This window comes from Odocoileus virginianus, chromosome 11 (genome assembly GCF_023699985.2).
Source record: "Odocoileus virginianus isolate 20LAN1187 ecotype Illinois chromosome 11, Ovbor_1.2, whole genome shotgun sequence".
Taxonomy (NCBI): Eukaryota; Metazoa; Chordata; class Mammalia; order Artiodactyla; family Cervidae; genus Odocoileus; species Odocoileus virginianus.
The window spans coordinates 37370010-37395451 of NC_069684.1; the positions used below are offsets into that span (position 1 = coordinate 37370010).

At 49.8% G+C, this 25442-nt stretch overlaps 2 protein-coding genes across 11 annotated transcripts in view; one reads left to right on the plus strand and one right to left on the minus strand.

Annotated features, from left to right (window-relative positions):
* Nucleotides 1-193: 193 nt before the first annotated feature.
* Nucleotides 194-15304, minus strand: MTHFR (methylenetetrahydrofolate reductase). 7 transcript variants are annotated; one of them, XM_070474295.1, is made up of 13 exons: nucleotides 15159-15304; nucleotides 14645-14805; nucleotides 12363-12605; nucleotides 10740-10978; nucleotides 9808-9918; nucleotides 6373-6566; nucleotides 5153-5403; nucleotides 4745-4879; nucleotides 4405-4585; nucleotides 3970-4152; nucleotides 2769-2870; nucleotides 1837-1956; nucleotides 194-1179 (listed from the first exon to the last, which is right to left on the minus strand). In XM_070474295.1, the coding sequence occupies exons 3-13, from the start codon at nucleotides 12593-12595 to the stop codon at nucleotides 961-963; spliced, it is 1968 nt and encodes a 655-aa protein (XP_070330396.1). In that variant the 5' UTR covers nucleotides 12596-12605; nucleotides 14645-14805; nucleotides 15159-15304; the 3' UTR covers nucleotides 194-960. The 7 variants fall into 7 exon arrangements, with proteins under 7 accessions (XP_070330396.1, XP_020750451.2, XP_020750519.2 ...); XM_020894792.2 differs by having other exon boundaries at nucleotides 12363-12608; XM_020894860.2 differs by having other exon boundaries at nucleotides 12363-12608; nucleotides 14641-14805.
* A 25-nt stretch (nucleotides 15305-15329) lies between these two features.
* CLCN6 (chloride voltage-gated channel 6) overlaps nucleotides 15330-25442 on the plus strand; it is a 34339-nt gene continuing 24226 nt past the window's right edge. For 2 of the 4 annotated variants that reach the window (XM_020895373.2, XM_020895206.2), the window contains exons 1-4: nucleotides 15338-15647; nucleotides 16445-16504; nucleotides 23280-23345; nucleotides 24028-24093. In XM_020895373.2, the coding sequence (XP_020751032.2) occupies nucleotides 15561-15647; nucleotides 16445-16504; nucleotides 23280-23345; nucleotides 24028-24093 (279 nt within the window). In that variant the 5' untranslated portion in view covers nucleotides 15338-15560. Of the gene's footprint in view, nucleotides 15648-16444; nucleotides 16505-23279; nucleotides 23346-24027; nucleotides 24094-25442 lie in introns of all 4 variants that reach the window. The other 2 variants (XR_002314203.2, XM_020895135.2) reach the window with 2 other exon arrangements.

The following is a 25442-nucleotide window of genomic DNA, read 5'->3' on the forward strand; positions in this document are numbered from 1 at the left end:
GAAGACTCACAAGAGGGACTGGGACAGGGACCAGCCTGTGTGCTTGTGTCACAAGCTCCCCTGGACAGCGGGGAGCAGTGCCAGGCAGACAGCTTCCTGGACAGCGTGCTCCGAGGGGAGGAAGCAGCTGGCAGGAGGAGGGGCTTCTGCCTGAAAAATAAGCCAGGAAGAAATCAGTCGGGCTCAGCCAACCTCATCTTCTCCCTTGATGGTAACAGGCAGGATATTCTTTCACCCTTCAGGGCCAGGGGAGAAATGGGAAGGCCAAGGGTACAGGGGTTCAGACACCATTAAGCCTTTAGAGGCAGTTTGTTGATTCATGGGGTTAAGTCTTTCAAACAGCAGCACCGTAGAAAGGGGAGAAACCCAGTTGAGCTCTCTGCTAAAACGAGGCCAAAACTATTAGGTTTCAGTCCAAGGTCGTCCAGGGGCCGCTGCCTGATGGGGCAGTTGGCAGGCGGGGCAGTGGCTGCCTCTTCATTCCCAAATGGGTGGCACGTGGCTGCCAATGCCTTGGAGGTGGAAGGGTGAGGCGCTATGACCTTGCCATGTCTCCTCTGCAGTCCCACAGGACCTGCTGCAATGTTCACTTTGCCTGTTCTCCTGGTGCCCCAGGAGCAAGGTCACTGGCAGTCCCAGGCTGGCCCCAAGGGGCTCCGTTATCAACAGCCCTTCTTGGGGTGGACAGTGTTCTGCCCATGGGGTCCTTGTGGAAGGGGCTGCTCCCCACCAGAGCACAGACTCTCAGCTGAGCAGGAACACCAGGTTCCTGTGTGGGGCAGACTCAAGTCCAGCCAGAGCCTCAGAGCCTCACACCAGTCTAGCTGCCATCATTGTATCAGAGGGTGGAGGCCAAGGCTGGGGAGAAACAAAGAAGAATAGGGGTCTCCCAGAGAGCCAGGACGGGGAAGAGGAAGGTGGGACACAGTGGCCTCAAGCCAAGGTGGTGAGGGTGCAGGGTCACGGCGCCTCTGTCTCCCTCTCATCTTGGGGGGGCCTGCTGAGAAGCTCAAACGTGTCTTCCACCACCTGCCACAGGCAGTTGTCCAGCGGAAACTCGTTGTCCACCAAGTTGACCAGGAAGTAGTTGTCATGGATGTACTGGATGATCATGCGGGAGGGGGACTCCTCCTCATACAGCTTGCCCCACTGCTCAATCCACAGCGCGAAGGCCTCATCCTACACGTGAGCACATGCGAGCACACAGGCGCACACACAGACACCCACGGACATGCAGGCACACACGCACAGAGGCACAGGCACGCAGTCTCACATAGAGACGGACACACGCAGACACACACAGACGCAGGCACACACGCACAGAGGCACAGGTACGCACACAGAGACAGACACACACAGACGCAGGCACACGCGCACAGAGGCACAGGTATGCACATTCGCACACAGAGACAGACACACACAGACACACACACAGACGCAGGCAAACATACAGGAAAGCACAGGTGCACACAATCGCACATACAGAAACATATACACACGGAGACGCAGGCACACAGAGGCACAGGTACGCACAGTCCCACATACAGAGATACACAGACACAACAGCCAAGTTAACAGAGCTGCCCCTACATCGGGGCTCCATGCTCAGCACCCCAAGGGCCTCTGCTGCTGCCGAACAGGACGTTTTCCAAGAACTCAGCATAGCCCATCACCAGTGCCACCCCCCTCCCTGGGTCAGAGATAAACACCGTGAGTCAGAGTCAGGGTGCTACCAGCCCCGGGGGTGCGGCCTCCAGCCACCTACCCAGGACCTGGCGACACCGCCCGCCCAAGGCTCTGGAGGTGGGCAGGACAGGCCTGCTCCCGCCCCCTTACCTTCCAGAACATGAAGCTGACAGGGTCCACCACTGTGGGCTGGATGATCTCTCGGCCAGGGAAAATGCCCCAGGTGACCGCATTGGGCTGCAGCTCAGGGGCGTTGGTGATGTTTTCACCCTGGGGGGGGGTGGGTAGGAGCAGACTTGGGGTGCAGACAGCTGCAGTCCTCTCACTTGGAGCGCGCACCCCCATTCCCCTCTCCGCCTCCCAGCTCTGCAGCTCTGTGACTAGCCACAAACCTGAAAGCCAGAAGTCATCCTGGCCTTTTCTGTCCTCCGCCCGAGGTGCCAATCAGCAACTCTTTTCAGTGGCTCTGCTCACTTCCTCTCATGTCTCACCTGGCCAGGCCTCTCTTTGCTACTTAGACCACCAGGCCTGGGGACTCTTGTCTGCCCAACCCTGTTATCCACATAGCTGTCCACTGGGATCTGCCCCCAATCAAACACAGGGCCAAGGCTACCTCTTGCCTATAAAGGAAACCTCAAATGCCAAGCAGGACAATTGAGCCCCCTGAGGACCTGGGCCTCCCTCTGACCCCATTCAGCAGTGAGGCCTTTGCACACCCTCGGCCTTTTCTCGGGATTGCCCTCTGCTCCTCGTTCTTAAAGATTCAGGTTACACAGGATCCCTCCCATCGCCTCCTCTGACCTCTCAAGTTAGACATCCCTCCCGCATCTCCAGCTTCCTCTGCTGAAGTTCACTGTTACAAAGTGCAACCGCCTGCACCCATTCATAATTATCCACTGATGGCCTCCTCACTAGGCTGGGAGCTCTAGGAGGGTGAGGCCTGGCTCTGTCTTCTAATCCACTTGGCATAATGCCTGGCCCAGTTGGGCGCTCCATGATTGCTGAATGGCAGAGTAAATGTGGTGCCCTTGGCCCTGGTGCTCTGGCCCTGCCAGGCGTCCTTTGACCCAAGGCTGGCCTACCTTCACATCCACGATGTGGTAATTCACCCGGAGCTCATACTTCTTCAGCACCTGCAGAAGCGCCTCCACCGTCTCTCGGGAAGTGAAGAACTCTAAGTAGGCCTGCAGGAAGGAGACAGGCACTGTCACGTAACCTGCTGCCCTCACTGGACACCTTCCATGGGTGCTGCTGAGCGAGCTCTGTGCTCTGAAACACTGGACGCTTGTTCTGCTGACCGTGCCGGGGAGGCACCGATGAGGACACATGTGGCAGGACACTTAAGGTGTCGGGATGAACAGTGGCCACTAGCTGGAGTTAGCAAATACATGAATGACAGGGAGGGGAGCAGGCAAGTGCAGTTTCTTGGTCTTGACGGGTCTGAGGGCCATCTGGCACCCTTCCATCCAGTGGAGAAAGCGTCCACGGAGAAACCATTTCAGAAGCTGTACAAGGGGCCCAGTTTGGCAAGAGAGGCCTGTCTCCTATCCCGTCTGCTGGGTGGAGGGCTTCTCCAGCACCACCTGGCCATCAGGAATTAATCTGGGTTTATTTATTTATTTAAACTTTGGCCACACCATACGGCATGTGGGATCTTAGGTCCCTGACTGAGGGATCTAACCCACCCACCTGCATTGGAAGTGTGGAGTCTTAATCACTGGATGCCAAGAAACTCTGAAGCTGGGTTTATTTAAATTCACTTGCTATAATACTCATAAAACTGCAAGGTGGGGGCTGTTAGCTCCATTTTACAGATGAGGAAACTTAAGTTCAGGAAAGCTAAGGAACTTGTCTGCACTGACTATACACAGCAGAGCTGGTATTCAAACGCAAGTCTTTCTACCCCCTGAGCCTTCAGGCTTTAGTTTAGAATGTAATTTTGATTCTAGCAGCCCCTGGAGAAAGGGGTCCACAAGGAACAGTAATAACAGCTCCCAGTTAGGAGACGTTTCCCACGTGCTAAGCACTTTACGTGCTTTGTTGTGTTTAATTCCCAGAACACTTGACGTATCCCCATTTTATAGAAGGGAAAGCTGAGGCTCAGGGCAGCCAAGTGACCATTCTACCCAGGTCTATCCGACTCTGAGTCTGAGCTCCCGCCCACTTTGATTCACTGCTGTTCAGAATAAAAAGTCTCCGAGAGGAAGGTTGCTGTGTCCTCAGCCCTGGAGAATCCCTGCATGCAGGTCAAGGGGTGCATAGCCCTACGGATCCCTGCCACACCTTCTGGAAGACATAGCCCCCACTGGGGCCCCAGCCCACGATGGGGTCAGAGGACGGCTTCCCGTTGATGTTGGGCTGAGAGTTGATGGTGAGGATGCCCCGCCGGTTCACTCTCAGCAGCTCCTCCTTCATCAGGCTGGTCTCGGCCGCCAGGGGCTCATCATTCCAGGGCAGGCAAGTCACCTGAGGAGGGTGAGCCCGGCTGGGGCAACAACCCGACCTGGCACCCTCAGTCCCTCCCTGTTACAGTCCCCATCAGAGACCTAGCCTGTCTCTGCCTCTGCAAGCCCCTTCCAGGCACCCCGCATGGGGACCCCCTGACTCACCTCCTCCCTTGGCTGAGGTGCCACATCCAGACACAGCGACAAGGCTCAGGGTAGGGCGTCTGGCCCACAGGATGAGGGTACCTGGGGATCCCACCCCAGCTGCACTCACTTTGTAGCCGTTCTGGTTGGGCTCTCCCGAGAGGTAGTGGGCAAAGACTTGGAAGACGCTTTCCTCACTGGTCAGCTCCGCCCCCCACATCTTCAGCAGCTCTTCCTTTGGGGACTTGCTCTTTAGGTAGAAGAGGTAGTAGTCCTTCAGCTCCCCAAAGGCCGGAGAGGAGGAGTTGCCCCTGGCGGAGGAGGTGCCCTAAGTCAAGTCGCACTCCTGACCTTGGGCTCCAGACAGACAATGGCCTCCACCTGCCCTGGGGTTGGTGCATTCCTGTGAATTCTGTCCGAAGGGCTCCTCCACACTCACTCTCCCTCCTCATCCGGATAAACCCACTCACCAGCGGCCGTTGGGGAACTCGTCCCACTCCTGTGTGCGGTAAATGTAACTCTTTGGTCTCGAGGCCCAGAAGATGGGCCGGACATCCTCCTCCCGGCGCTTGGGGTGGGCGCTGAGGGCCCAGGGCAGGGGACGCCTGTGTGAGAACGTAGACAGAAAGGGTCAAGGACTGGACAGAGGGAGGGAGGGAGGCAGCACTGAGCCCACGTTCTTCCATTGAACTCAAACATCAAGCTGGACAGGCAGTTCCGGCTGAGACTGGAGCCCTGACACTAGACACTGCACAACCCTCTGAGCCCCGTGGCGGCTGGCACAGCTAGGGTGTGCACACTCTGTGACTTCTGACTTCCTGACCCACCCAACTCTCCTCTGGGGCTCCCGGGCTTGAATTCGGGGCCTTTGGCCTCACCTGGGATCCTCGATCCAAAGCCCCAGGCGCTTCAGCACCTCGATGGTGGCCACCTCGCGGTTGAGGGTGTAGAAGTGGAGACCTGGCACCAAGCCGCTGGCCAGCAGCTCCTGGCACAGGCTCACGGCCTGCTCGATGCCATAGTTGCGGATGGCAGCGTCATTGTCTTTGATGGGCTCGATCACGTCCTTGATCTGCTGTGGCACCTCCAGTTTGGATAGCTTCACCAGCTGCCGGAGGGAGTGGTAGCCCTGCCCAAGACATGGGGTGCTGCAGGTGCCATCTCCCAGCCTGTCTCTCACCCCACATACTCATCCCCCCACCAGGTCTCCTGGCCCCTGTAGTGCGCAGGGTGACCCAGGACAGTCAGGCCATGCAGGACAGTCAGGCCATGGAGCGCAAGCACCCTTGCCTACTCCAGCTTTTTCTACTCTGCAGATTAGGGCAGCTGTCTACAACATCCCTTGGGCTTTCCTGGTGGCTCAGATGGTAAAGAATCTGCCTGCGATGAGGGAGACCCAGATTCGATCCCGGGGTTGGGAAGATCTCCTGGAAAAGGGAATGGCAACCCACTCCAGTATTCTTGCCTGGAGAATGCCATGGACAGAGGAGCTGAATGGGCTACAGTTCATGGGGTCACAAAGAGGCAGACATGACTGACCGACTAACACTTTCATACTTCATAGCATCTCAGCCACAGGCCTGAGGCAGCCCTTTGGCCCCTAGATGTATCTATTGATAGCACAGTGGTCATCTAAGCCAGTGGTTCCCAAGCCTCACCAATCACCAGAATCGTCCACCACATTTAAGAAATAATGGACAGATTCCCAGGCCCCACCTCAGATCTACTGAACCAGAACTTCAAGGTACGGGGTCTGGAAATCTAGCCTTTGAAAAAGCTCATTAAATGATTCTGATGACAGTGAAGTTTGGAAACCATTAACCAAAATTTATAATGAGAGTAATAACTCCTTGCAGCGACACTTATCGGCAAGCCCCTCCAACAGGTACTACTGCTATTTGAGAAGACATCAGGGGTCTGAAGTAGCTGGCAAGACAGCACTTTGCAAAGACTGAGCATCTATCTAATGAAAATCTAATGAATCAGAAAGAACTTGAGCCTGAACTTGGCACTTCACCCCAGGGCCCTGGCTAAGGGGGAAGTGCTAGCATGAGCAGGGGCGGTGGTGGGAGTCCATTAGCACTCCTGGGACCCTCACCTGAATAGGGAAGATGCCGGGGAGGATGGGGCAGGTAATGCCTATCTCGGAGCAAGCCTTCACAAAGTGGAAGAACGTGTCAGCCTCAAAGAACAGCTGGGTGATGATGAAGTCGGCCCCCGCAGCCACCTTCTCCTTCAGGTGCTTCAGATCGGCCTCAAAGCTCTCTGCTTCAGGGTGGCCTTTGGGGTAACCTGCCAACAGGGATACCACAGAAAGAGGCTGGCTCCACCCGCTCAAGGTGAGTGATGAAGAAACCAGAGAGCCGGCAATGGACAACTCCGGACCCATACCTTCTAGCCTCTCAGCATGGGTAGGCTGAAGTGGTGATGGCTGTACTGCTTAGATGGGCCCCTCGCCCTGAAGTTGACCCTCGAGGAGAGCTGGCTTGCAGTCAGCAGCCCCCCCCCCCACAAGAGTGGGGGTGGACTGCCCTCAAATCCCCACACTGTCCTGCTTCATGGTCCATGCAATTAGTCAGGCCAACTTGACCTGGACTTGGTGGCCACAGAAAAGAGAAAATGCTACATTCACACTGGCTGGGCAGCTTGGGAGGATGGGCTTGACTCTAGGTACCAGATGAAAACAGTGCTTCTAATTTCACATCAAAATCACTCAGTGGTGCCAGACGGCACAGCCAGAACCACGTTACACAAGGAAGAAGTGAAGAGAGTGGAGAGGTTCTGCTTGAAGAAAAGAATGGAGAGAACATGGTAATTATTCCTAAATGCCCACAGGTCTGTCACCAGGAAAACAGAGTGACCTTAGTTCCTTATTCACCATATTCTGTGCTGCTTCTGATGGTTCCGCCTGACAGTGGAAAGAGCACCCCACAAAACAACCAACTCCCAGAGTGTGAAAACATGGGGCGGGGCGGGGGGGGGGGGGTGGGCAGGACACGGATGTCCACACGCTGGGATGGTAGGGATGTCTGGGAGGTGGGGCCAGACCTCCCCAAGGCACCTCTAGCTCCAGGAATGGTACACCTCACCTCACCTCACCCCACCCCACCCCACCCCACTTCCCTAAAGGACTAAACTCCCTAGTGGCTCTGCCTGCACCGAAAGACCGGAGGACCTAATGAACTACAAGCAGAGCACTGGCTTCCTCAGCCTGAGGCCAGGGCAGGACCCTAAGGCAGGAAGTGAAATTCCTGAACCCATGCTGTTGGACAGCCAGGCTGCTTTGCTGTGACAAGGCAGTTTCATTCTTAAGAAAGCCCGAGTCATCAAAAATGGATAGAATTACTGTTTCAGGGACAAGGGGGTGGGAGGATTAAACACCAGACTGTTACACTTTCAATAACAAGGCTATTTTTCCAGCAGGAATTTCAGAAACAGAGGTTTTAACAGCCGAAACTCTAGAAAACCTCAACAGCACCCAACAGATCCAGCAGTTGCTGATGTTCGGGTTTTGCTACATTCTTATTCTATGGTGGCCAGCTGGATGCTTTCTAATACACCCATCTGTCCACTTCACCATGAGCAAGGCACCAAACTGCTAGGCAACGGCATGCTCACAGCTCTGCTGGTTTTAACTTGTGACCATTCAATGCCCATCGCACGTGGGCACATTCCCCAATCAACCGACTGTCTTGTGGCCCCGTGAGCAAGGACACTTGGAATTCCCAATTCCTCATCAGGGTCTCCCACTCTCATCTACCTCAACACCCTATTCTGAACACTGAGAACAGTGGACCTATACACTGGGGGCCTGGGGACACAGCCCAAAGCCCCCACAAGAAGTAATTTCCTCGAAGTCACATGGCTTACTTTTTAAAATCCAGGTCACTCCGATGTTCTACTCCATAACAGAGCTGGGTTCGTTTTAGTAAGAGTGATATCATTTTCTCCAAAATATTTGAAAAAATCATCACACCAAGATGATGCGTCAAATGAATCCTTGGACTTACGGTGTGTCTGGCACACACTGCCTCATCATACTTAAGCCCCTATTCGAGAAGCTTAAAGTCCAGCCCCCAGCAGTGCAGGCAAGAGGGAAGGCCACACCCTCTCTTTCTAGCAGGTTAACCTCACCTCCTGGCTGTAGCTAGAGAAACTAGAGTTAAAACTAGAGTTCTCTCTCCTGAGATCTGGATTTATCACTGAGGCCTGTAGATCCATCTTGGCTACACTCAGGAGCAAGCAGTGGGTCACATGTGTACCATACATATCAGAGACAGGGAAGTGTACATATTAGATCTACTGGATGAAGCATGGAGCAGTGGAAGGCAGAGATGAGGCTCTGCGGCCCCAGGGAGGATGAGGGAGGGCTGTGGATTCCAGGGCTTAGTGAGGTCTGATGCCATTTCCTGACCTTATTCTGAGATTCCCTGCCCTCGAAATCTTAATAAATATATCTCTTTTGTTTGAAGAGGGATAGAGTTGGGGAACAGGCTAATAGCAAGAAAAGGCAGAGGAACAAAACTTTACAGTATGAAGGGATATGGGGTGGGGGGAAATCATTGGTTCTGATTCATGTTCACCTTGAGTAAATAAAACCTCACTTTGAAACTGTTCATACCTCCCTAATACAGTTAAAAATAATGTGACTCTTTTCCCTTTCACAGGCAAATATAACATCCTTTTTTCATCAGGTCAAGAACACATACATATCTTCCTTGGAAGTCTGAGTGGTTAGATTTTGGCCACCAGGAGTTGAAGAAGAAGGGGAGAGGAAGGGGGTCCCAACAGTGGGCACAGGTCTAAGAACAGAGAAGCCCTGGCCATACGACACTGGTTTATGCTACACGAACAGAGAATCACAAGTTCAGTGTTGGTACTTTTCATTCCATTGTATTCAGTTGTATAGTACTTCCAAATTCAAAATGAAAAGAAAAGCTGCTCTGCATCAAAACATCTGAGCGATGTTACATTTTAAAAATGGACAGAGGACTTCCCTGGTGGTCCAGTGGTTAAGAATCTGCCTGCCAATGCAGGGGACACAGGTTCAATCCCTGGTCTGGGAAGATCCCACATGCTGTGGGGCAACAAAGCCTGTGTGCCGCAGCTACTGAGCCCTCATGCGCTATAGCCCACGCTCCCCAACGAGAGAAGCCACTGCAGTGAGAAGCCCGAGCACCGTAACTAGAGAGTGGGCACCACTCACCGCAGCTAGAGAAAGCCCTCGTGTAGCAGTGAAGACCCAGCACAGCCAAAAATAAATAAATCTTTTTAAAAAATAAAACTAGGAAAAAAAATTAAGGGATGGTGACACTCCCAGGAGCATGGTGTATGAGAGGAGGAGGAAAAGGCAGAAGATGTGGTCTGCCCAACTCACCTCTGCACCTCCATCACTCCATTCCATCACAGCACAGGCCTCCCCCCACGGTGCAGGCAGGCCCCCGTGGTGCACTGAACCTTCTGAGGTCCTCATCTGTGCCTCTCCTTCCTTCCTCTCTCAGGCCCCACCCACTGGGACACCCTAGCCCCTCACCTGCCACACAGACGTCAAAGTAGTCACCAAACTCGTTTCGGATGTGCTTCACCAAGTCCGTAGCATAGTTGAAGCCTCCTTCCTCCTCTTCCCACTGGTCACCTATGGGGTCTGCAAGGTTGGAGGGCACAGTGCTGGGTCTCACCCCACTTCCAGGAACTTCTCTGTTCCTTCTCCCCACACCCACACCCAGGGCCAACAGAATCTCGAAGGCAGAGCCTTCCTATTACTTAAGTTGGTGTCTGAGCTTTCCATTGTAGCACTTGGTAAACAGTGGGAGCGACGACAGCAGCCAAGCCAGCAAACAGTCACCAGGCACAGATGCGGGCAGCAGCTGGCAGAGAACAGCTGCCGCTCGGCATTCAGCCCGGAGCATCTGAAATCCCACCCACCTGTTCACATGTGGGTGTGTCCAGGCACCTCGCCCAAGCCCACTGCTCACTCTTCCACTCCCTGGGAACCCTGGCCTCCTGGGAGAAGCTTCTACTCATCTCAGGTGAAACGTGGTCTTTGGGGATAGGGAGCAAGAGGCCACAAGGGCCCGCCTAGCAGACTGCCGCTTCCCACATTTGTGTCCCCCAATGACAGCCCGGGCCAGAGGCATAAACAGCTACTCTCACTCCTGGGACCCAGGTCAGAGCTGAACTCTGTGACTGGGTCAAAAGCCAGGAGCAGGAAGGGATCGATTCAGTGGTATACATCACAACAGAGGGTTATCAGGCACCGGCTGCGGTCCTGACTGAATTCCTACTGAGAGGTCAAGAGGTCAAAAAGTGGCTCCATCTGTGTGTCACCCATGGTCCTCTTGACCCATACCACCTACTGATGCTCCTGGCAGGGATGGGACCCAGAGAAAAAGGAAAGGACCATTGCAGGGAAAAAGAGGTCCTCCAGAAAGCAAGACCCCAGAGAGCAGGCTGCTGGCTCCACACCTCCCCTCAGCGCCAGGATGTTCTTCAGGCCCAGCTGCTTGGCTTTGTGCAGGTGGCCCGTGATCTCCTCCCGGCTCTGATGACAGCAGGTCATGTGCAGGATGGTCTCAAGGCCACAGTAGTTCACAGCGGTGCTGGCAATCACCATGGACGAGGTCTCCTTGTCGGAGCCAGGATCCCCGGCTGGGTGCCAGGTCACGTCTACAAAGAGGGGGCCACCCGCTCCCATCCGGTCAAACCTGTAGGGAATTTCTTTCTGAGGAAGGGCTCCTCGGGGTGCACCACCCGTCACCACCTTCCCATGGGGTCTTGAACTTAGAGAAGCCTCACCTGCAGGTTGGCATCAGACTGACCTGCATTCACATCCTGGCTCTGCTACTCACCAACTGTGTGATCTTGGGAGAATTACTTAAACTCTCTGCCTCAGTTTTCTCATTTCTACAATGTGGCAGGGGACACTGCCTACTTCTTAATAACACTCTGAGGACATCATAAGAGATGGCCCCACGACTCAAGAACAGTGCCGGGTACACAGTGAACAAGCAATCAATGTGCTGCTATTATGATTACACTTATTGCAAAGATAACAACAATAAAGCCATTTTCTGTGAGAGCAGCACTTTAGACTTTTCAAAGTGCTCGCATATTTACCATCTCAGGTGAATTAAGACATTTTGAAGGATAAGGGTTCAGGGCACTCCTCAGAGTGGCAAGCAGGGCCTTATTCTAGGGAAAAAGAGGGTCAGCAAACACAAGTTTCTTCCACGCTGCCCGCCTCCACCACCCCCAGCCCCCCACCACTGCCCAGTCCTGGCAGCAGCCCAGAGTCCTGCAGAGCACGGCCACATTACCAGGACTAGTATCAAGAGCCACATGGATGCTGTGTTATAAGAGTTGTGAAAAAGAGAAAGTGTTAGTCACTCAGCTGTGTCCAACTCTTTTTGACCCCATGAACTGTAGCCCGCCAGGCTCCTCTGTCCATGGAATTCTCCAGGCAAGAATACTGGAGCCATTCCCTTCTCCAGGGGATCTTCCTGACCCCAGGATCGAACCCGGATCTCCTGCATTGGAGGCAGATTCTCTACCATCTGAACCACCAAGGAAGCCCATTATAAGCTGTGGTGCATTTGCACATTTTTGTGCCTTCAAATTTCACAACCTTGGGAATGACACATAAGTGCAAGCAATACAAAGCATAAACTTTAAAAAAAGAACTGCAATTCATAAAGCGCTAATGCAATCCAGTTGGCATTTCTCTATTTCAAGGGCATAATCCCAAATGCCAAACTTGCTAAAAATGTTCTCCAAGCCGCTGTTTTTTAACTTTCTAAACTCTACTCCTGATCTAGCCACAAACCCCATCAAAGAATGCTGTCTGGGAGAATGAACATTCTTAACTCACGGAAGACTGTGAATAAAAATTCCACGTGCCTGGAGAGACTTTTACAGACCAGGAAGTGGCTAGCAGCATACCAAAGCATCTCTCCTGGTTTGGCTTCATTCCAGCCCTTGGAGCTACCTTTTCTCTGCTGGGTCAAAGTGCAGCCCAGTCGCAGGGCAGACAGTTCACCTGTTCACCCTGCCTCCACTCCCCAGTCTACTCCTTATCTTACACCAACTCACCTGGAGATGAGATTGACAGCGCCCTGGGCAGTTCGGGGAGGGAAGAACTCGAGGGAGAACCACTTGTCACCAGAGTCCATCCTCCGCTTCATCTTCTCCCGGAGTCTCTCGCATCGCTCGGGGTCCAACCCCGGCGTGGAGCACCTTGAACTATCCTTGGAGCTCTCGCTGCCGCTGCTGCTGCCCTCCCAGCGGGAGCCGGGGCCTCCGTTCCCTCTGGGTTCGTTCACCATGGCCGAGTTCCTGCTGCGCGGGGGCGGGGGCGAGGGCAGGGGGCGTGAGACGGAGGGGCAGGTGGCCGAGCCCCAGCGTGGCAGGGTCAGGTGAGGGATGCTGCGTTTTCACGCAGGAAGGCGGCCGGTGAGGGTCTGGGTGACAAAGCCCCCACCCAGCGACTCCGCAGTAAGGACTGTCTGTGCTGCCTTGCTCCAAGCTTGGCCCTCCGCTGCTGCCTGACTCCAGGGACGTCAGCCCCCACCCGGCACATGCTCCTCAGCCCCTGGGTCCTCTGAGACCGCTACCTGATGGAGGGTGGCACTGAGAACCTTCTGCTGCCAGCCTCCGAGGCTCGCATTCCCAGGGAGGGGCAGCAGTGCCCCACTGGGAAGACCTTGGGTTTTGGACGGTCCATCTCCGCCGGGGTAAACTCAGACCCCGGACCTCAGATTTCCTGAGAAACGAAGAACCTTCCCCAGCGGGTGTGCCTGAGTGGGCGGAGCCATGACAAAGGAGTTTAAAGCTGTAGCTGGGGCCAGCGCGAGGGGGCGGGCGCAAGGCTTCCAGGCGAGAGGGAGGGCTGAGGCACTAAAGTGGTCGAAGATGGATAGGAGGAGGAGGACGTGGGGTGCTGACCGCAGCGTTTAGGTGGAGATGAGGTCAACAGATGTTCAGGGCGACTGGATCACTCGCCAAAGAAGGAACAGTTTGGCCCTGGAAACATCTCCAGGGACTGGAAACAGTTTGTGTGCACGCAAGATGGAAGGGCTTAGGGCTTGACGAATCTGCCAGATTTCTCCCAAGTTTGTGATTCTCAGACAAGACCATGTCATGGGTTAGAAGTTGACATTGGCTGGGTTCCAAAAGTAGCCGGATCCAAGTTCTGTAAGGGCATGGATTTATGTCCAACTTGGAACAAAGACTGTCCAGCTTGTGCATGTCTTTCAGGCTGTTGTCCTTACACACATCAGTGAGGTCAGTTCAAGAAACTGCACAGCCACCACAGCTGAAGCCGTGAACCATGGCAACCACAGGCAGGCCAGGCTGACAAAGGGCACAGGGCCATGGGGCAGTTTGGTGGGGAACATGGGACACACTACTCATGCACCGCAAGAGTATCCAGTGTGTGGCAACGCGGAACATTAGAGGAAAAACCAGGCCAAGATCATGTGTTTCAGGGAATGCCTACTGCCAAGCCCATGTTCTTAACTAGTTTGGGGTCCTAGACTCATGAGAAACTGATGAAATCCAATGCTTCTCTACCCTAAAACATACACAAGTGTCTTTGGTACATCCAGGGTCAAGGAGTTGACTCCAGACTGTGCTTTCCATCCTGAGGGATGCCCATTTTGATTCTGACCTAAAGCTCCAGTTTCTCTGTAAGGGATGAACACGAAGTGTAAGAAAGGGGAATGTGTCAAGTATGTGTGTCAGCCAAGTATGGCCTCTCCTCTGAAAACAAGGGAGTGCATTGTTAATCATCTGCTGGACCAAAACAGGAGCAGGGGAGGAGGCTGAACCACCTACAAACTAACCGCTCCTTCGTCTGTTCATGAAGACTTCCTAGCTCTGACTGGGCACTAAACTTGCTTCACCACTTTTTCAGGTGCTACCACTTAATCCATTTTAAGCCAGGACCCCAAAGGACCCTGTTGAAGCTGGGATTCACATGTTTATCTCTCTTCTTCCCAGTTCCCTGAGACCAGGGCCAAGTATTCTACCTATGGTATCCCAATGTCTGGCATCTGGTAATAACAACTGGCACTCACTGGGCACCAACAGGCCAGGCACTGTCACACTGTTCTCAAAACAACCCTCCACCAATGGATGTGCGTGCTCACTCACTCAGTGTTCACGACTTTTTGTGACTCCATGTAGCCTGCCAGGCTCCCCTGTCCATGGGATTTCCCAGATGAGAATACAGTATTGAGTTGTCCTTTTCTTTCCTAGAGGATCTTCGGGACCCAGGGATGGCACCGGTGTCTCCTGCCTCTCCTGCACTGGCAGGCGGACCCTTTACCACTCAGCCACCTGGGAAGCCCCTCTGCCATTTGATGAGCACTTACTTAATCGGTGCCAGGCACCTGGAACAGTGGGGAAATACTGGAGCCCGTCACTCTTAGAGGGGTCCAGGTGGGCACTTGTGTGCAGCCCGATGCAGTGGCGTCGGGGACAGCAGTGCCAGCGGCCCTCGGCTCTTCTCAAGGTGTTCAGCCGCTCTGGCGCGCTGCGAACAGAATCACCGGGTCACTGGGTCACGGGCGGGGGCGGAAACCAAGGCCCAAGTCCGGTCCCAGGGCACTGGGTCACCACCCCACCTCAGAGCCGCCTCAGCCCTTAAGTCCCTCCGTCCAGGCTGGGGGCCGAAACTGAGTCTCTGCTCCAGGGCTGGGGGGGGGGGGGGGGGGGGTCGCAGGGCAGTCAGTGGGGGCTACTTTAGTCTCACCGAGGACGCGCGCGCAGAGAGGGCTGGCCAGCCTCCATCGCTCCCCGCCCCCCCAGCAAGAGCCCGCCCCTGGGTGGGTGGCCCCCAAGGCCCGGGTCTTCCCCGCGGGCGACGTACGCCTCGCCGTCACTCACCCTCTGGTCACGGATGACTCAGAACTCGCGGCCTCCACAGCCGTGTGGCGGCTAATGAGTGTCCGGCGGAGGGGGCGGGGCCCGGGAGGAGGCGGGGCCCGGGAGGAGGCGAGGCGCGGGTGTCAGGTTGCTAAGGGAGGCGGGAGAAGAGGACGGAAACCGCCCTCTCGGACGCCCGGAAGCCCCGCCCCCAACATGGCCGCGCCCAGAAGTCTCGTTGGAAGCCGGCCCTCCGCCGTCATGTGACGCGAGCCCTCGCCCCACCCGTCTGCAGCCACTCCCCGTCTCCATCCTCAAGCTCGAGAGGGCCACGTGACACTCCCGGGACCAGTCACGTGAGGCTCGGATCCTGGGTGGGAGGGGGGTTGGCAGAGGGGTCCAGAGTGGCAGTATAGGAGGAAGATGGCGGGATGCAGGGGGTCCCTGTGCTGCTGCTGCAGATGGTGCTGCTGCTGCGGTGACCGTGAGACTCGCACCCCGGAGGAGCTGGTAAGGAGCGGGTGGAGTCGGGCTGGGGAGGGGGCGGTTGCTAAGGGACGGCGAGAGGCGTTGCCGGGGGTGGGGCCGGGTCGAGCTAGGCCCGCAGGTGGCCGCGGGTGGGGCCTGGACTCCGCAGCCCGGGCTCTTGAAGCATCTGCCAGCCTCACGTGCCCAAGTCTGGGGTCTTTTCTCATAAGCCCTCCCTGGAATCTGAGGGAAGATCTAGGCCAGCTCCAGTCAATCTCATACACATTAATTTTTTAGTTTCCACTTAAAAGGAGTTTTGAATGAAACGAGCATTTCAGAATGAGCCCCTTTACTGGACTTTACATATCATGCCGCTGGCTTAGTTTTTCCAGCGCTTTGTCACTGTATCCTTCACCCTTTCTGGGTCACTGATAATCCAGCTTCCCTCTGCAAAGCACCCTGGGAAAACTTGAGTTGTGTCCTCAGAGTTGACAAGTCTCTCCTGATGTAAGACTCCACGTGTTGTCAGAAGGAACCTGAAGTCTTTCCCCCTTAAGCTGGCAGGTGACATCTTTGAAGTGTCCTGAAGATGAGTGGTGATTTGAAGAATGTATGGTAGGAATGAAGAGCTCAGCCGATGACTGTATATACCCTCACCACATCACCCCCATCCCAAAATGTTTTTTTGTTTGTTTGTTTCTTTGTTTTAGGTGTTCCCATTTGATGATAATGGCTACAGAGGATTTAGAAATTAGTAGCTGGTTTCAGTAAATACTTCTGCCCCTTTCCACTTTTAAAACCATTGAAAGGGTCTCCCTTCTCTGGATTTGTTTTTCTAGACCATTCTTGGAGAAACACAGGAGGAGGAGGATGAGATCCTTCCAAGAAAAGACTATGAGGTAAGATTCTTAGATGCTGTCTTGGGTAACAGAAGGAGTGAGTGTCCAGCTCACTTCAGACTGAAGCATTAGGATTCCAACCAGAGATGCTCTATGACTTTCTCTCCCTGGGAGTGAGTGGGTAAGAGATAACTTCTTTGTCAGAAGGGGCTGTTTAAGAAGCCCTTTTCTCACCTTAGCCTCAAAGCAGGGTCTGAGTGTGTCTCCAGGCTTTCATAGATCTATTGTACCTTAACCTGGTTAGAGCATGTGTTTGCTGTTAGACTGTTTGCTTTTGTAACTTGTAGAGACCCAGAGTCAAAGCCACTGACAGCGTTTGCTTGTAAACACGTGTGAGCCAGGAAGCCTTGCTTTTCTTCTAAGAGAACTGAGTTTTCAGGTGATTGTTTGCTGCCCAAGCAGCTTCTCTTGGAATTGTCAGTTCTTGGTTATAGTTTTTGACTTCATGCTCAGGACTTAGAGAGAGAGAGAGAGAGAGTGTGTGTGTGTGTGTGTTTTGTGTGGTGGGGAGCAGTAAGGCCAGTGCTGCTAGAGCTGACTGTAGTCAGCTTATAGTGACATTTCTGTGACTTTTGAAATGACAAAAACAAGACATGGTTGTGATAGAGGATTTTCATATGATTTGCAAAAAGAAGCTAGGGAAAAATCTACAGTCCTATTCATGGGAAGATGACTATTCATTTTACTAAACGTCCTTTTCTGTGCCTTCTTTTAAGTAACAAAGTGAAATTCTACTAAATACACTATTTTAACATGATTTTCCCTCCCAGTTGATAACAAATTTTTGTATCAATGGATACTTTTCTATAATACATTTTTAAATGGGGAAATAGTATTTCATTATTTATGAAATAAGATAATATTTTTTATCTGACTTTTCTATGTTATGAATTGCATGGTGGTGACCATCCGTTCTTGTTTATCTTTAATTGCTTTCTTAGAACTAATTCCCAAAGTGAGATTAATCGTGTCTGTACTTAATGACTTTAAAAAAAAATACCAGGTACTTTAAAAATTCAATATTCTAGAGCAGTAACATACCCAGACTAATTTTCTAATATTTTATCTATTCTTGCTGTAGAATTTAGTGTATCTATTATGATTTGTAGTTTCTCATGGGACTTTTTTTCTTCTAAGTTCCATGAGAAGCTACAAATCATAAATGTAGACAAAATGGGCAGAATAGTACACTGAAACCCCCTGTACTCATCAGACAGCATCGTTCAGTTATGCCTAACCTTGTTTCATGTGTGTACCGGTGCACTTCCCCCTTCCCGTATTATCTTGAAAGAAAGTCTGTACACCATATCATTTCACCCATAAATAATTAAGTTCAAATCTTTAGTGGATAAAGACACTTTTTTCCCTACCATAAGCCAATGCCATTTTCACACCTAAGGAATTTCACAATAATTCCTTGATATCAAACAACCAGTGTTTGGATTTTCCAGTTCTCTTATAAATGTCATAAGTACTTTTTCATAGTTTGTTTGAATTGGGTTCCAAATAAAGTCCTAATGTTGCACTTGTTTGATACATCTTTTAAGTCAGATAGGTTTGAGATGAAGTAGATTCCACCTTCATCTTTGTTTTGTTTCATCTTTTTTTTCCCCTTGCAATTGACTCAACAAAATAATTTTAAGAGTCTAAAATTTGCTAGCTGTACTGCAGTGGTATAATGTGCTACTCTGATGTGAGTGCTTTTAATCAATCAAAAAGCACTATATCCAATGATGTATTGTCTCATATTTCTTTTTAAAAATAATTTATTTTATTTATTTGGCTGCACCAGGTCTTAGTTGCGGCAGGCAGGACCTTGGATCTTTGTCAAGGCATGCACACTCTTAATTGCAGCATGCGGGATCTAGTTTCCTGACCAGGGATGGAACCTGGTCCCCCTGCTTTGGAAGCATGGAGTCTTAGTCCCTGGACCATCAGGGAAGTCCCATAACTCTTAAATATGTGTTTGCTTGTACACAGTAGAAAGATTTGCAAGAATTAGCATGACGATCCATATCGTGCTGTCACCTTGCCATCCCTCCTTCAACCTGGTGATATCATTCTGATGGTTACAATTGACACTGTCTCAGCTTTTATCCTCCTCCTGGGATCTCAACACTGCGTGTCTGCTCCATTGATCTTCTGTTTCCTTCACTCTTTTTGCTAAATTGCACTTACATCAGTAATGTATTTCCTCTCACCTGATATGCATATTTGTGTAAATTTTATGGGTTAATGTTCTTTTGTGTGAATCATTAATATTTCTCAATTAACCATCTTCTTGAGAGCATTTGCTGTAAGAGCAAGTTTAGTTAGGCATTGACTCAGAAAAGTCAGCTCAGATTTTATTTATGAGGGATCAACTAGAAAACCCTTTTTCTGAAGGTCTTTCTAAAATGTGTTCGTTCCTGTCTTAGTTGGCTTCCCTGGTAGCTCAGCTGGTAAAGAATCCGCCTGCAGTGCGGGAGACCTGGGTTCAATCCCTGAGTTGGGAAGATCCCCTGGAGAAGGGAATGGCTACCCACCCTGGTATTCTTGGCCTAGAGAATTCCATGGATAGAGGAGCCTGGCAGGCTACTGTCCGTGGGGTCACAAAGAGTCGGACACAACCAAGTGACACACACAGTGTTGTTCCTGCCTTAGTAAGAATTCATTGTACGTACTTGACTCTTTCTTTAATAAGTGGGGATCTTACAAGATGTTAGAATCCCTGTTTTGACATCCATTCTCATTATAGATGGTTTGAATAATATCAATTCCCTGTTTGTGGGATGAGATCATTACCAAGGAGTATTGTTTTTCTGCATGTCACAGAACCTATAGTGCCCTTTTGAGGCAGAGAAAGGCACCCCCTCAGAGCTGAGGACTTAGAATAACAGGCCTCCCCTCTCTGAGCCATTTTAACGCCAACACCCCTGCTAAAGGCCCACCAAAGGTGTTTTTGTGTGAGCCCTAAGATGCCTTCCTGAGTGAATTTGGGCTATACCTCAGTCCCCATTTGCGCCCTGTAGCTGGGTGCCATTTTTGCTCATAACCATGGACATAAGCCCTGCAGCCTACCTATACAAGTTTTATTTTTAAAGAATTTCATTTTTAAAGAAGTTGTTAGTTTCCCAAACCAAAGAGTAACATATACAGCAAAAATAAAAGGAAGTTAGTCATGGCAAAGGAGAAGTAACTATCTGGTTTTAATAATAGATCATATAGTTCTTGGGAACATGTTTACCAAGTGTCAAATTTTCAAAACTTAAAAAAAAAAGTTTGGTGTTCTTATATTACAGTTCTTTCTAAATGTCCCTTTTAATAGCCTTATTGAGCTATAATTCACATTCTATACAATTTTCCCATTTAAAGTGTACATGCAGTGGTTTTTATTTATTTTTTCATGCAGTGGTTTTTAGTATAGTCACAGAGTTACACAACTATCATCAAATCAATTGCAGAATATTTTCATCACCCAGAGAGAAAACATGCACCTGTTAGCAGTCACTGCCCATTCTTCTTGCTCTGACCATAGGCAAGCACTAACCTACTTTCTGTAGCTATACCTTTGCCTGTTGTGGACGTCTGCAAACCTTTTCAATGTCTATGGAGGCTTAGCTTTATTAGAACCATCAAGCAAATAATTGCTAGTGGTTTTTATACATATTGAGCATGAAGGATATCATATTTTTCAACATGTTAACTTTTTCCCATTTGTTTCTAGGATGTGATGTCACCTAATTGATTAAAACGTGTGTGTGTGTGTATATATACATACACACATGTATATGTGTGTGGACATAATAGTTAATCCTTGAACAACATGAGTTTAAAGTGCGCAGATCTACTTACATGCGAGTTTTTTTTTTCCCCCAATAAAGATAGTGCCTGTATTTTCACTTTACAGATCTTTAACTAAGTGTGGGGAAAAATTTGTGTTCCGTTAGAGATCACAATGTGTGGAATCCAAAGAACTAGGGTTGAGTCCTGATTCTGTCCACATTATTTCAGCTTCTTGTCCTTGGTTGATCCATTTATCAAATTCTTCATTTTTGAGGGAGAAATAGCAAAATGGGGATTTTTACCTGTGTGGAAAGTTGCTTCCCCTAACCCATATGTTGTTCAAGGGTCTACTGCTGGGGTCCAGCCCCAACAGGATCCAGGGCAACCCTCAGGATGAACGGCGTCGGCGAATGAGAGAGACAGTGAGACAAAGCTCGGGGCTAAGTCTGAAGTTTAGTTTTTTGCACAGCTCCTTTATACCCTTAACAGCATCTTTGGGGGAAGTGCATATCGCTTACACACAGGTCATCTCAAAACATTACAGCAACTTGACCTTCAACAGAAACTGGATGTCACCCACATACTTTTTTGTTCACAAGAGTCTTTCTTATTATTTGGCCTTCAGGCCTGCTAACATTTGATGGCTTGCACCTGGTGTGACTTAAGCAACTTCAGTAGCCGACCCTGTTTTTCTTACAATTAATCTATTTTCTTTCTAATAAGCATCATCTCTATGGGAACTAGATAGGATTACATTTTTTACAGAACAGAAATGCGAAGGACTGCAGAAACAGCAGATATGGCACAAAACAGGCTCTAAGTCTAAAAGTTAACTACCTACAAGAAGTCGCCAGCTAATCTCTATCTAAAGTATTTTCTATTAGGCACATTTGTGGCTATCATATTTGTGGAGCTTTTCTCACCCCGTGAAGGGGCCTATGCTTAATAGTTTCTTTGGTAGTGTACTGTGCTTAGGATGTTTAGAACAATCAAGAGCATTTTTTGCAATGAGAGCACATATTTATCACACAAGCCAGAATGCCAGCAAAAGGGTTTGAATTGAAGCATTTCCTTCATCCCTGGCCCCTTCGTAGGGTACCAGCGTCCAGGAGATTTATTAATTAGGGTTTTAAGTTGGTCTTTATTCAGTGAAAGAGGAGCAGGAGAGCTCTCGGCAGGCAACACAGGAATTTGTAGCAGGGCAAACAAGAACAACAGCAGAAAAGGGGGGAGGATACAGGGTGGGGTAGAGGCCGAGGCCAACATGGAGGGTCCCTTATCCTAGACGGCCTTGCCTGTCAGGTTTTTTCCTCGTGACCTGGTCATGGATGGGGTCCCGGATGGCCTTGCCTGCCCGGTATTTTCTTCATGACCTCGTCACGGGCAGGACCCCCCATAACGGCTCCCGGCAGTCTACTGTATCTGTGCGTGTATGTGTGTGTGTATGTAAACTATATATGTGTATATATATTATCACTAAATACATATATGTTTAATCATTCACTGATGGGTCTAGTTTCCCAGCGGAAATATTGTTTACTGGTTGTTTTTTTCTTCCTGATTTTTTTTTTTGTTTTATAATCAGGCAGACAATTTTGTTTCCAATATCAAAAAAAGTACACCGTATTTGCCAGGAGAATTTTAGGTAATATCCAGATGTGAGTGCCTCCTGAAAAAAACACCTCAGAGTTAACCATTGTGAAGGGTTTTCCCAAATGTTTTCATTGTATGCTGACATACAAATCTTCGTTTAATCAAAGTAGTATGCTATTATACATTTTAATCTGCATGTGCCTTTATTTATTTTGCATCTTGCCTTTTTTGCTTTATCTTTGCACATTGGCCACATCTGTCCTTGAAGACCTGTCCAAATTCTTTTTACGGCTACATGAATGTGTGCGTGCTAAGTTACTTCAGTCGTGTCCAACTCTGTGCAACCCTATGGACTGTAGCCCGCCAGGCTCCTCTGTCCATGGGATTCTCCAGGCAAGAACACTGGAGTGGGTTGCCATGCCCTCCTACAGGGGATCTTCCCAACCCGAGTCTCTTACGTCCCCTGCATTGGCAGGCAGTTCTTTACCACTAGTACCACCTGGGAAGCCCTATGACTACATAGTCTTCCATATTGGGTGGATAAAAGGTGATCAGTCACCTGCTGCTACTTCAGGACCCTTTTAGAAAAGGAATTTGGACTTTGGGTAGTCACAGAAATGGAATGAACGGTCACATGTCACACCTGCGTTTGTTTAGCGGCTGACTCTGAACTCCTGTGTGGGAGTGTGGCTGCCAGGCCAGTGTCCAAGTTTGTTCACTAGCTGGTGTGTAGGTAGCAACGGGTTATGGGGAGAGAGCACACAGCAGACTGTTTTCCTTTGGTGCCAGACTGCTGCTGCTTGTGCATGATGTAGGAATAAATCACTTCCTTTGAATTGTTCCTCAGAAATGTCCCTGGCACACCTGCAGATCGTTTGCAGAACTGCTGTGTGCTGTGAAATTTAAGGAACTGTTTTAGGAGTCAGGCTGGATCTGTGCCTCTCCCTAACATAAACCAAAAGTTGTTTTTTAAAACAGTCTCCACGTTTGTCTCGTGACTCACCTCTTTTTCACAGATGCTAACTTTAGAAGATACTTTAAGACTTGCTAAATTAATTTGGCTCTGGTTAATGGAAGCATTTGTTCGTCAGTGGAGTAAGTTGGGTAACACCAGTGAGGGTGCGAGGTCTTTTAGTGTTTGGCAGAAACAGGGCACTTAAAAATATTTAGTTTAAAACTTCCTAACACATAAAGTATACACCTACAGGGGTGCTGCTGAAACGTCCATGTAAGTGATTTTGATTAAGAAGGACCTGAGGGGGTCCAAGAGTCTGTGTTTTTATCAAGCCCCTCCTGGGTGCTGCTCTGGCCATCAGTGCTTTGAGAGGTGGGAAGCGGAAGGTTTATCCTTTCCAGGTTATGGTAATTCTTCCTATCTGCTTATACCTTTTTCTTTACTGACACATCCCTCTTTCAGAGTTTGGATTATGATCGCTGTATCAATGACCCTTATCTGGAAGTTTTGGAGACTATGGATAATAAGGTGAGTTCCTTATTGATCTTTTGGGACCAAGTAGGTTTTATGACAGCCTCTTTTTCTTTTTCTTTTTAAATTAATTTATTTTAATTGGAGACTAATTACTTTACAATATTGTAGTGGTTTTTGCCATACATTGACATGAACCAGCCATGGGTGTACATGTGTTCCCCATCCTGAACCCCCCTCCCTCCCCATCCCACCCCTGAGTACCCTGTCTCATGCATCGAACCTGGACTGGCGATCTGTTTCACATATGATAATATACACATTTCAATGCTATTCTCTCAAATCATCCCACCCTCGCCTTCTCCCACAGAGTCCAAAAGACTGTTTTATACATCTGTGTCTCTCTTGGACAGCCTCTTTTTCTGTTCTAAATATTTTAGTAATTTTCCTTAAACTTTGGACTCTTAACCCTTTTCATGGGATATCTATTAATACCATCTATTAATTAAATCTATTCATTCCTTAGTCCTTCAGCCTGCCAGCCAGCATGTCCACTGTCAGTGCACCTGGCCTGGCCCTTCACGTTCTTCATTCTTGCACTGTAAAGCTTACCTGCCACACTAGACATCACGTCTGTGCTTGCTGTTCATGTGGAATTTAGTCTGAAACTGGTTGGCTGAGATGTAGTCTCTCCTTGCTGCCATCATAATCCTGAGTCATTCTTTTCCTCTGTGAACAGAAAGGTCGCAGGTATGAGGCAGTCAAGTGGATGATGGTGTTTGCCATTGGAGTCTGCACCGGTCTGGTGAGCAGGCGGGGAGAACATGGGCCAAGGGGCAGCGGAGGGCAGAGGGCACGCACCAGTCTGGCAGATAAGTCATTTGTCCTTATAACAGAGACTGCCTTTTTTTGCTTCTTTCTTTTTTAAGTATAATCCTGATACTTTTTTATACTTTTCACTTTATGAAATGAAAGTGAGCCATGCAACGCTGATGCCCTTTAAAGCACTCGAAGTCTTGCTCAAGACCTGTCCTTTGTTATGTGGTCCCATTAGGTAGATGGCAGAGTGGGGAGAGTGCTTAGTAGACGCTGAGGTCACTCTGCAGGGAGAAAGCAACATGATGAGAACAAAAGTGTGACTATTATGCTCTTTGCTAGAGCACAGCGTGCCAGTAAACAGGACATCGCGGACCTCCATGAACTCATTACGCTGTCCCTCTTCCCTGAACACTGCTCATTTTACCTAGAAGGTAGAGCTGGCAGTTGTGGGTAGAGGAATACGCCTGAGTGCACAGGGTTCTGGGTCAGCACGTTCACAGATGAATCCCAGACAAGAAGAAATCATGAAACATCACCAAAGATTGTCGTAGCAGTCTGGAACCATAATTGCTGACTCACCGTGCTTCAACCCGGAGCAGAGAAGCTAGAAGAGTTAGCAGACAATCCAAATGATAAATGTCAAATCTGATTTTCTGTCAGTACAGTGTTAGAAAAGGGGATTGTCTTCATCCATCCAGACTGCTACAGCAAAAGTACCACGGACTGAGGGGCTTAAACAACAGGCATTTACTTTTAATAGTTTTGGGGTCTGGAATGTCCAGGCCAACAGATTTGGGGTCTGGAATGTCCAGGCCAACAGATCTGGTGTCTGGTGAGCGCTCAATTCATCATTCACACATGGCCGTCTATTTGTTGTGTTTTCAGGTGGCAGGAGAGGCAAGTGAGCTCTCTGGGGTCTCTTTTATAAGGACACTGATCCTATTCATGACCACAGAGGCCCCCCCCACCTCCTAATTAGAGGGGATTAGCATTTCAACATACGAATTTGGGAGTGGGCAGGGGAGACCACAAACATTAGCCCATAACAGTGTAAATGTATTCTTAAGCAGTAGTCTATTAATCACCTTTCTCTAGAATTAACCACAGGTTTCAAACTTAATTCTATATAACATACCCATTAAATGTAAATACATATGTAAACATAAGGTAGCCACAAGAACTGACCACAGGTTTTAATTTCTGGATTTTTACTGTAGTAAATTCAGAGATCAAGAAACATCTTACTAGTTAAGATTAATAGCATTCAGGAGGCCTCTTTGATAATACTCTGATGGATGCTATTTTGGGGGCACCGTGGGCTGATTTAATTGTTTT

Bases quoted from the DNA above. Each gene is read 5' to 3' on its own strand.
- MTHFR (XM_020894663.2), bottom strand. From the start codon at position 12,993: ATGGACCGTCCAAAACCCAAGGTCTTCCCAGTGGGGCACTGCTGCCCC. The intron at 9,919-10,739 runs GTGTGGAGCCAG...CCAACCTTGCAG, and splicing joins CATCCTGGCGCTGAGGGGAG to ACCCCATAGGTGACCAGTGG. The intron at 2,871-3,969 runs GTGTGGCAGGGA...TCCTTCCTGCAG, and splicing joins GGGGCTATGTCTTCCAGAAG to GCCTACTTAGAGTTCTTCAC.